Raw genomic sequence first — 12,266 nt, forward strand, 5'->3', positions numbered from 1 at the left:
GATAAAAAATTATTTAGCTATTAATATTTTAATTCTACTGGAAAATATATCCTTAGGCTTCTTCCTAGCTTTATCTTCCATTTTTCAAACTTTGTAAACTATTAACTATATAAACAAAAAAGGGATGCTCAGAAGGAACAAAGGATGTTTTGGGTGAATTTTTCACTCTCTGAATACTAAGCTGAGACTACAGTTCTATTAACTTCATGAACTGCAAAAGGAAATCAGCTGAAGAAAGGATCTGACAAAGTTCTGAACTAATGATGGTGACCTTTGTACAATGTTTTTGTTTACTTTGTCAGCACATTATTCCCTAGCAGTCAAGGAAATAACAAAAGCAAAGGCAGAACATAATTTTTAAGTTTAAATGCACAAAAACCTCAACCATCTAATTTCTAACCTTTTCCCCTTGAAACTACACTTATCAGGGCTTTATTAGATGCTTACTTGCTCCCAACTCTCCAAGTTCCAGGGATATAATGCAGCAGGGATCATCTTCCACTGGGTGGGGGGCCTCATATTTCAGCAACAACTTAAGTTACTACAAGATTACCTTACCTTCCAGATGTGATTTTCTGGGGAGAGGAGTTAAGGGAATTTATATACTACTCAGTACTAACTGAAATAATTAATTTTTGTAGTGAAGAGCAAAGTGTAGGTTAAACACTGAAACCTGAAATTGTGAATGTTTTTTTTTTTATAGCATTTTGCCTAAAAGGGCAAATGATCTTCTGTTACTCTGGTAATGTAAGTCATCCAACTTTAACATTAGGCAAAAGAGTAATGACAGCATTCTTTTGTGTTCATTAATACTATTTTACTAATAACAAATATCCCGTTTAAATATTTTATGTAATGTGTAAGTTAGTATGACAAATATTTGATAACAACATATTTGAATACATTATTCATGTAAGTTAAACACAACCAAGTTAAAGGCTGAATATAAAATCTTAGGAAGTAGCTACCATAAATGATCACATATCCCATTATTATTTAATTATTTTGGAATCCATCTTTAACAACAACATGAGGATTTACTCTTTGTTTTACAGAACTGACTGACAAGAATGGGAGTGCCTGTTTATACCACAGAGAAATCTATTTTTGACATATTACTATGAAATATACTCATCTTACATAAGGAAAGATAATTTATAGGGCTCTATGGAATATTCCTAAAAGGCACTGCAGAGAAAAGAAAAAAAAAACTAGAAGTGTTAAACCAAAAAAAGAGAAGAAAAACAAAATTTAATTAAAGTTATATGATAGAAATTTCTAATTTATGGTTAAATATACAAAATACAATTATACTTTGAAGTGCAGTATTTTGAAGAAATGTTTTAATAACTCAGAATTCAGTTTTGAAGCTTTCACTCTAGGAGTTCTAGCTGACTTATGTGACACAATAAAAAGCGCCTGGTGTTACCATACATAAGATCTTGATTTAAGTTTTCCACTTACTCTTTTGCTTCTTAAATATGATTTGAATCCATTATAGAAATATAGCTTTAAGTCTCAGGGAATATGTACTTTTATTAGTCACCTAGAAGCAAATTTTCTTGTTTACTAGAATTTAACTTCATCTTGGCCTTTTTCAAAATCATAGAAGTTACAAGAAAAAATTTTGAATCTTTTGTTTGCTGTGACATGTTCACTCAGCTCATCAATATTCATGACTCTCATCTGGTTTATAGATAACTCATGATATTTGCTTATTCTTCTCCCTTCTGCTTTCTGTCTTGTGGGCAACTCAATGTAGATCCTGGTAACTAATAATGAAACTCAAAATAGTTAAATCTGTATTTCTGTAGCTTTGGTAAACAATTTGATATAAATTCAAATCATGATTTAAACACTTATTTTTTAGGTTTATCTGTAGGTTGTACTTGTCATCCTTATAAAATGGAAAATATGCTGTTAGATGAATCTGCAAATTTATACTGTATTTAAAGAATATAAACTTCAAACTTTTCATATAGTGTCCTATATGCTTGGGTACTGAAACACTGAAAGAGGTCAAGATAAAAGAGGAGGAAATAGATTAAATTCATGACTCACAAATGCAAAAACCAGTGACACAAAAGACCTTGTTCAAAGACTACAGTATGAAAGAAAACAAGGAGAGAGTACCTGTACATCCCGCTTCATCTGCTTGAGCTTCAGGCCCCAGGATTTCTTGTCCTTCTTTTCCTGCTAAAATCAAAGAACAAAGGATTAAAATAGATCCATGTGGCACAAACATTTTTAACATCTAGAAATATGAAAAGGAACTTTTAGATTATATTTAATTTGGATTTTCTTCCCTTTTAGAAGTAATGTACCCTTGAAAAGTGAACTTTTTAAAAAGAGGTCTAGCAGACAGTTTTACCAAACTCACAAAGGTATCTTAAAGAAGCAAAATTAGTGAAGATTTCTATATAATCCTGGAATTATACATGTCTTAGAATTATACACATACTGGGATTTTAGTGTTTTTTTGGGAGAGGAGTTCTACCTCTAGGTAGCAGGATTCCTTTTTAAAAATTTCTTCTGCAAAACACAAGTTTCCATGTTTTAGGCACTGTGCTAGATGCTTTATAAACTTATTTCCTTTAACCTTCATAACTACCTATTTTATAAGTGAAAAAAAAAAAAAAACCCAAAACTTCAGGCTTGAAGAGGTTAAACAGCCCAAAGACACACTGCTATTAGTAGAAGAGGAATTTTTTTTAAGATTTTATTTATTTATTCATGAGAGACACAGAGAGAGACAGGCAGAGACAGAGGCAGAGGAAGAAGCAGGCTCCATGCAGGGAACCTGATGTGGGACTCGATCCTCGGACCCTGGGATCGATCATGCCCTGAGCCAAAGGCAGACGCTCAACCACTGAGCCACCCAGGTGTCCCAGGAATTTTTTTTTTAAATTTTTTTTTAAATTTATTTATGATAGTCACAGAGAGAGAGAGAGAGAGAGGCAGAGACATAGGCAGAGGGAGAAGCAGGCTCCATGCACCGGGAGCCTGATGTGGGATTCGATCCCTGGTCTCCAGGATCGCGCCCTGGGCCAAATGCAGGCGCTAAACCGCTGCGCCACCCAGGGTTCCCTATGTGTCCCAGGAATTTGAATTCAGGTATGAATGGCTGTAAAACCTACTTTCAACTCCAGCCTTGCCTGTATGACTAGAGTATCAGACAATCAACTAGAGAGAAGACCATACTAAACTTCACTGTGTCCAGAGCAAACACCTAGGGCACTACACTTCATCTTTCACTCTAGTCACTATTCTAACTACTGATAAATCATCATAATAATAGTACTGGTAAACATTTTTAGATGTCAGTTGTCCTCCTTTGCTACCTAAGGCTTATAGTGAGCTGACTGTAGTATTCTATACAGAATAAGATCAAAGTAAATAGGCATATCATTTTGGCAAGCAAAAAGTATGTTTTGTATATTCAGGTATATTTTATTTATTATAATGTTTATTAAGGACATGTATAGATATAAAAGACATGAAGGAGTTAAAAACTGCTTTAAAAAAACTAGCATAATATATATAATTATGATCAGAATACTTAGAAAGACATGCTAAAACATCACATCATGTAGTTAATCTGCACCCCAATCAAATCCCATTGAATGTCAGTCAAAAATCTTGATTTAGATTTCCCCTAAGTTTGATAATTGAATTGAGAAATAGAACACTAATCAAGTAAAATCTTTGCTCACATTAAGCATATTTTTCTGTAAGTGCCGTGGATTATCAGCTGGATTTATTTATTCAGCAGATTTTCTTTACTCATTAACTTTATATTAGTACTTAAAGATGATCACTATGTGAAAAATAGTTAAAATATGTATAAACCTCTTTAGACCAGCATAAAAACACGGTCTAAAGTAGGTAATGAAGAGATTAACGTCTGATAAATAATTCTCATTTTATACCTGCTATCAGCAAAATGACAATTAAAAACCTCATGTTAAAGTGTTTATACTATAGTAAGACAAACACCAGTATTGGCTAAGTGTTTGCATATCTCTAACATCTTTTTTTTCTCTCTCTCTCTGAAGCATCTACTTAAACTAAAATAATAAAGACTATGACAATTGGATAATTATATGATGGTAATATATTCATTCATTTACTGTTGATCAATCTATACTATTTCTCCTCAAATGAAAATTAAGATAGCTGGAGTTTTTACTTACGAAGATGGAGGATGACAGTGATATTCAAAGTTAAAATGGTATTTCGGACATAACTAATTTTTCTACTTATAGTTATTATAGCTAATTAAAAATCTGCAATTCAATTAAATGATTTCTTCATTTCTGCTCAGGATAAAAATCTAGGCTCCTTCGATGAGCATTTAACATACTTCAGAATTTTGTCCTAGACTTCTTTACTGTGATTTAAAAACTGGATGTCTCCATTCCTTCTCTCATCCCTGGGGCTGGAATTTTGGTTAAACAACTAAAATCATATTGTCTAATGGGAATAGAAAATATCCTAATGACGGGCACTGAGGGGGACAATTGACGGGATGAGCACTGGGTGTTATTCTGTATGTTGGTAAATTGAACACCAATAAAAATTAATTTATATATATAAAAAAAAGAAAATATCCTAATGTTGATCTGTAGCATAAACATACTTCTTTCACTATAGAGTGCTGCCAGGAGCAGGCTCTTTCTGCTTTACCCATGGATCAGCACAAGGGTGGACTGAAATGGCTAACTACACTGTTCAAGTAGCCTTCTCCCCTATGTGTCCCCTATTTCTAAGCTCTGAGAGCTTAGAAAACATAAGGGTAGTAAAGTAAGAGAATCTCCTTGTGCATAAGATGTTCTCTCCTGCAAGACTTACTAATGTCAACACATTGTGACTGACTAACCTAAATGCAATTTAGAAAGGTAAATTAGAATGCTCCTAAGGCTTTTACTTTTAGTTTAAATTCCAAAGCAAATACACAAATGAGGAAAAACTCTCAAGTGACAAGACTTTCTTTTTTCAAATAATGGCAAAATATAGCTGAAAAATAAGTCATGAAATACTACTCAGAAATCAAAAGGGACAATTTATTGATACATCCAACAATTCAGATGAATCTCTCAAGAAATTATGGAAAGTGAAAAAAAATCAATCCAAAAGATTATATACGGTATGATTCCATTTGTATAACATTCTTGAAATAACAAATTTTTTAAAATGGAGAAGAGGTGTGTGGCTGTGAGGGGTTAGAGTTGGGACAGGAAGGTAGGTGGGAGTATAGCATTGTTCTATCTTGTCTATATCAATGTGGATATTCTGATTTCATACTGTACTAAAGTTTTGTAAGATGTTACCACCGGTAAAAACAGAGTAAAGGGTATACAACAGGACCTCTGAATTATTTGTGAATCTAGATCTATTTGTGAATTACTTGCAAATCTATAATTATCTCAAAATTAATAGTTTAAGTGAAAAATAAGTCAATGCCTGATATCACAAATTTAGATCAAATGGATAGCACTTGTTTATTTTGCCATGTCATTCCTGTAAGTAAAAGCAAGAATGGTAAATGCAATTCATTTTAATCAAAAATCCAGAAGGCTTAATGCCAATGGCAGGATAGAATAGCTCAAAGTACAGACTGGTTACTGAGCACACGTTGAAAATTCTAAAACTTTCATTTTAAATTCATACCACTGTGTTTTTAACCATTTCAAATGTGTTTGTGGGAAGATTTTATAGCAATTTCTAATAAAGAATAAGAAGTGGGTAACTGAACCAGATTTTCCTTTCCTGCTTTCATCTCTTCCTCTATAACACACATGCACAGATGCCATGCATTTATACCTGTCTTTTCTCAAGTTGACCCCTCTATCTAGAATGCTGTTACCCACTCCATCTGAAAAACTTTTACTAATTTGATTCTTTAAAGATCAGTTCACATTTATCTCATTCTGTAAGCCGTCCTTCACGCTGCTCTGAAGTAAATGCCAATAGATTTCTGAATTCAAACATAAAGTGTTCAAATTTTAATTAAAAATTATTTTTTTACTGTGTACTTTTTCAGAGTATTCCCAAGTGGCTTCATTTTTCTCTCTTGTGTCCTCTAGTTTCTACATATATGCATATATTTTTGGTGTAACTGTCTATCAAAGTCACAGTAAATGTAATTCACAGTCTCCACGAATACATGTTAATTTAAACAAAGGTAAAAAAACATGTAACGGAGGTTAGGTATTGTTAAGATAAAATGAACACAAACCACCCTGTGTGTCCCACTGAATGCAGCTAGAACAACCTGGGGAGAATTTAAGAAGTTATTTGAAGACTCTAAAAGGTAACTCATATTAGGAAGATCAGGGAAGGCGACATGACAAGAATTCAAAGTACCAATGAATCACTGAGTAATTTCTCCTATTCTCTAGTCTGGATTCAAGGCAGCCTAGATTTAGAAGTGAGCATGGGAGCAGAGCAGAGAAAAACTCCATGAAGAACACTCTAATTTAGGCTCACAGAACAAGAAAGGCCCCAAAGAAGGGAGAAATCATTTTTCTCCTTGATTCTCTTGTGTTCCAGTCCCTAGATCATCCCCACGTAGTAGCTGAGATCATGGAGAAACCAGGAAAGTAAAGATACCTAAAATGCCAAGAATGGGGAACCTTCTTATCCACTCAGAGAAACAGTGGCCCCAAGAGGATGGTACAAATTTCCATCAAATTCTCTCTCACTGAAAATGAGTGGGAAATATCAGTGAGGCTGACAGAACATGAGAGACTCCTAACTCTGGAAAACGAACAAGGGGTGGTGGAAAGGGAGGTGGGCTGGGGGTTGGGGTGATTGAGTGATGGGCACTGAGGGGGGCACTTGACAGGATGAGCATTGGGTGTTATGCTATACATTGGCAAACTGAACTCCAATAAAAAATATACCAAAAAAAAGGGGATTGATTCCTTAAAAAAAAATTCTCTCTCACCATCTTTCACCTCTTCCTGCAGGCACAGTTGCAGGAAGTATGTGGCAAGGAAATCCCAGATTTTTGGATAGAGAACTGACAAGGGCAGTCCCACGGAACTGAAGGTACTAGGGAGATCATGGATAGGGAGTTGCACAGGAAAGCAACCCAATAACACTGCATATGAACTTCTGGTATCATATCCAAACCTCTCATGTGTGGATCTGACCACAGGCTTTGAGAACTGAAGTAAGCATAAGACCATTAATCATGTCCCAGAATGGCCAATATAGGGCGCTGATCCAAAAAGCACTGTAAAGTCTTTGAAAACTGAACTGATATTGGAACCATAACCCACAGAAAGTTATTTAGAAATTATAGTCTGATACAACTGGATAAGTTGCTTGCTAAGCCAAAAATATCAAAATGCTCCACAATATTTAAATAAGACCAAGAATCTCATAATATTAAAAATGTCCAGGATACAATCCAAAATTACTTAGCACATGAAGAACCAGGAAAATCTCAACTTCTGGAGCAAAAGGTAATCAAAAGATGGCGATATGAGAAGACACAGATGTTGAAACTTTCAGAAACAAGCTTTATGCAGCTATTAATTATGACAGTACTCCAAGGCCTAAGGATGAACACTTGAAAAAAATGAAGAGATAAAAGGTCTAGGCAAATTCTTATCAACAAAAAGAAGGTATAGATAACAACCCAAAGGAAATACAGAATTAAAAATACAGTAAGAAAAAAATTTTTTTAAATCACTGGATGGACTCAATAGCAAAATTTGATGATAGGTAAATGGAAATTATCCAGTTTGGACAACAAAGTGAAAATACTTTTAAAAATAGAGTATCAGTGTGTAGAACAATAATAAAATATCTAACATTCAGCCACTGGAGTTCCAGAAAGAGAAAAAAGAGTATAGTACAGAAAAAATAGTTGAAGAATTAGTGTCTAAAAACTTCCCAGATTTAATAAAAAACACAAACCAATAAATAGATAAGTTAACTGAATCTCAAACAAGATAAAGGCCCCCATATCCAGGCCTAGATTATCAATCAGACTCTGAAACTAAAGGTCAAAAAAATATTGAAAAGAGAAAAAATGATACAGAACTATAAGGAAATAATGATTTAAAACAAAGCAAATTTATCATTAGAAATGAAATATTTCATAAGGCAATGGCACATTGTTAGAGTGCTAAAAGGAAAAAATACCTGTCAACCGCAAATTCTAGATCCAGTGAAAATATACTTTAGAAACAAAGGCAACATAAAGATATTCTCAGATGAAGGAAAGTGAATAAAGTATACTGCCAGCAAACTTGATACATTACTAAAGGAAGATCTTCAGAAAGAACACGAATATTATTATTATTTTAATTTTTATTTACTTATGATAGTCACAGAGAGAGAGAGAGAGAGAGAGAGAGAGAGAGAGAGAGAGAGAGAGAGAGGCAGAGACACAGGCAGAGGGAGAAGCAGGCTCCATACACCAGGAGGCCGATGTGGGATTCGATCCTGGGTCTCCAGGATCGCGCCCTGGGCCAAAGGCAGGCGCCAAACCGCTGTGCCACCCAGGGATCCCCACGAAGTAATATTAGATGAAAATTTGAAATGTCAGGATTGAAAGAGGACACAAGCTACGATGTAGTATACATGACAACTATAACATAAAGGAAGGAGGGTAATGGAACCCATATGAGCGTAAAGTTTCTATATTTTACTTGGAGTGGTGAAATACTTAATTCTAAGTAGACTATGAGAAGTTAGGTATATATACATTTTCATTTACAGAGCAACTACAAAACATCTATACAAAAAGCTATAGTAAAAATGAAATAAACAAATGGAAATAGAACTCTAAAAATATTCAAATGATTCAAAAGAAGGCAGGAAAGAAGAAACAGAAGAATTAAAAACAGGGAAAAACAGAAAGCAAATAATACAATGATAGACCTAAATCCAAACATCAAAAGTTACATTATGTGTGAATGGTCTAAATGAGCCAATGTAAAGGATTAAGATTGTTAGAACAGATCTTTAAAAAACCAAGCCCCATTTATAGCACTCTACAAAAAAATTATCTCAAACATAATATACACAGGTTAAAGTAAAAAGTTGGAAAATATATACTGTGTAAAGATTAATCGAAAGAAACCCAAAGTGACTATTTTACATCAGAAAAGTAGACTTTGCAGCTAAGAAAATTACCAGAAATCTAGAGAAACATTACATAATAATAAGGTCAAAACAAACTAACAACACAGCTTCAAAATATGTGCCCAACAGAACAGTAGAGAAAAATCCATGTATATACCTGAAGACTTCAATACTTTTCTCACATTAATTAACAGAACAAGCAGAAACTCACCAAGGATATAAATGATCCAAGCAACACTAACAAACTACTCCATTCAATTGACATTTGTAGAACATTCCACCCAACAGCAGACTACACATTCTTTTCAAATACACATAGAATACTAATGAAGACAGACCATATCCAATATTATATAACAAAAACTTAAACTTAAATGAAATCATACAAAGTATGTTCTCTGACCATAATAAACTAGATAGCAGTAGCAAAAAGATAAGAAAATCTCCAAACACTTTGGGAATTAATGAACATATTTCTAAAGAACCCCTGGGTCAAAGAGAAAAGTGAAAAACACCACATCAAAATTTGTGGGATGTACATAAAGCAGTGTTAAGGGAAATTTAAAGTATTAAATGCTTATTAAGTTACACAAAAGTTCTCAAATCAAAATTCTAAATTTCTATGTTAAAAAACAGGAAAAAAGAGCAAAATATGCCCAGAGCAAGCAGAAGGAAGAAATAAAGAGCAGACAGCAATACAACGAAAGAGACAGAGAGAGAAAGAGAGAGAAACAATGAAAAAGAAACCTAGTTCTTTGAAAAGATCAATAAAATTAACAAGCCATTAGTAATACTGACAAATAGAGGCTAGCCACAAACAACTAACATCAGGAATGAAAAGGGAATGTCACTACAGAGCTAGGAGGTAGTAAAAGGATAATAAGGGAATACTCTGAGTTCAAGGAGTAAACATTATGATTTAACACATTTGACTCTTAAAGAAGACCTTATTATTTTTTTAAAAATTGAATGATAGGTGTTAAATTGCTATGGATCTCATATATAAGAATGTTAAAAAGCCAATATATTTGATATGCCAGAAATTGTTTTCAAGTATTTACACTTAAATGAAAAATTTTGTATGCCCATTAAGAAATTTGTAGACAATACATAATCATTTTATATAATATAAACTTGGAGTATTTCTTATATAATATATATAATATAATATAGTATAGTATATACTATATATTATATATAATATATTTATAATATATACTATATATATAATATATACTCTATATTATATATAATAGTATTTCTTAGGTTAGCTATGAAGGATTAAATTAACTATAGTATGTGCTTAGTACTTTACCTGGCATATAGTGAGTGTTATGTAATTGTAAGCATTTTCCTTAATACAGTCCTATAAAGTGAACATCTCTACACTCATACATTTGAAAACTGAAATGGAGCAATTCCTCAATAACTAGAAAGTGTTAAAACTAATCTGAAATAAGAAAAGCTAACCTGAGTATTCCTGTAACGGTTTTAAAAATTGAACTTGTGGTTTAAAATCTTCCCCCAAAACAAAACTCCAGGCCCAGATGGTTTTCCTTGCAAATTTTGCCAGACCTTTAAACAAGAAATAATACTAATTTAAAATAATCTTTTCAAGAAAATAAAAAATAAAGGAACACTTTCCAATTCACTTTATGAGGCTAGCATTTTCCTGATACCAAAACCACATAAAAATAGTAGAAAAAAGAAAGAAAACTGTAGACCAATATCCCTCATGAAAATGGACCTAAAAATTTTCAACAAAATTGTCGAATTGACCAATATGTAAAAGGAAAAGGACTGAGTGGGGCTTTCCAGAGAATCTCAGGCTGGTCCAATATTTGAAAATCCATTACTGCATTCACTATATTAACAGACTAAAGAAGCAAAACCACATGATCGTATCAACTGACAGAGAAACAATTCAACATCTATTCATGATGAAAACTCTCAGCAAACTAGGAGTAGAAAGTTACTCAATTTGATAAAAGGCATTTACAACAAATCTAATGTTAACATTATAATTAAAGGTAAAAGACTGAATAGTTTCCCTCTAAGATTAGGAAAAAGGAAAATATCTACTCTCACCACTCCTGACATCTTATGTCAATAAACAGGAATAAAAAGCATATGGATTAGAAAGGAAGAAATAAAACTGTCGCTATTTGAGAAGATTGTTTATGTAGAAATCCTAAAGAATCTACAAAAAATTCCTAGAATTAGCAAGTCCACAGTATACAAGGTGACTATAAGACACTGATACACTATAAGACACTGATAACAAAAAACTGAATTGAATACTCAATGTTAATGAATTAAGAATTAATATTGTTAAAATGTCCATACCATCCAGAGCCTCTCTCTAGATTCAATGAAATCCCTACCAATATTTCAATGGCATTTTTTTTTAATTTTAAGAAATAGGAAAAAGCAATCTTAAAAGGCCCTATATAGCCAAAGCAATCTTGAGAAAAGGAAGGAATGGGGGTTTTGCTTCTTTCTGATCAGGATTTTTAAAAACTTAAATTGAAAATAATTTTAGACTTACAGAAAAAAATGTAAAACTAGCACAGACTTCCAATATACCCTTCAATCAGCTTCCCTTAACGAGAATATCTTACAGAATCACAAATACTCTTATGGAAACCATTAAATTAGTGTTAATACAATACTATTAACTAACATACAGACCTTATTTGACTTATGTCAATTTTACCACTAATGTTCTGTCTTTTCTGGTTTAGAAACCTGTTTGGGACCCATAGTGCATTTGTCAGGTTTCTAGAGCCTTCTCCAAAATCTTACAATCCAATCACGTCTGAGAAGTTGCTTCTAGTCTTTGCTTTTTTATGACCTTACCACAATTGAAGATTTTGTAGGGTGCCCTCAATTTGAATCCCTGACATTTTCTAATGATCAGATGAGGAAATGCACTATGAACAAGAATACCACTGAAGTGATATGCCTTTGTGAATAGATCTCACCAGTGGTATATAATGTCACTGTATCTTCTTATTGGGACACTAACCTTGATCACCTGGTTAAGGTATCTGTCAGGTTTCTTTATACTAGTTATTATATAGTTACGATTAATAATTATCTGGTGAGGAAATACTTTTGCTGCTAAAATTGTTCCAAATTTGGTCAACAGGCACTCCCTTGGT

General features: G+C 33.1%; 1 protein-coding gene across 3 annotated transcripts in view; it reads right to left on the reverse strand.

The window, feature by feature from the left end:
• The window catches only part of ZEB1 (zinc finger E-box binding homeobox 1), a 181,430-nt gene that overhangs the window by 29,159 nt on the left and 140,005 nt on the right, over nt 1-12,266 (reverse strand). For 2 of the 3 annotated variants that reach the window (XM_055334528.1, XM_055334530.1), the window contains exon 3: nt 2,134-2,196. In XM_055334528.1, the coding sequence (XP_055190503.1) occupies nt 2,134-2,196 (63 nt within the window). The remainder of the gene's footprint in view (nt 1-2,133; nt 2,197-12,266) is intronic. The other variant, XM_055334529.1, reaches the window with a different exon arrangement.

This window comes from Nyctereutes procyonoides, unplaced genomic scaffold, assembly GCF_905146905.1.
Source record: "Nyctereutes procyonoides isolate TBG_1078 unplaced genomic scaffold, NYPRO_anot_genome, whole genome shotgun sequence".
Taxonomy (NCBI): domain Eukaryota; kingdom Metazoa; phylum Chordata; class Mammalia; order Carnivora; family Canidae; genus Nyctereutes; species Nyctereutes procyonoides.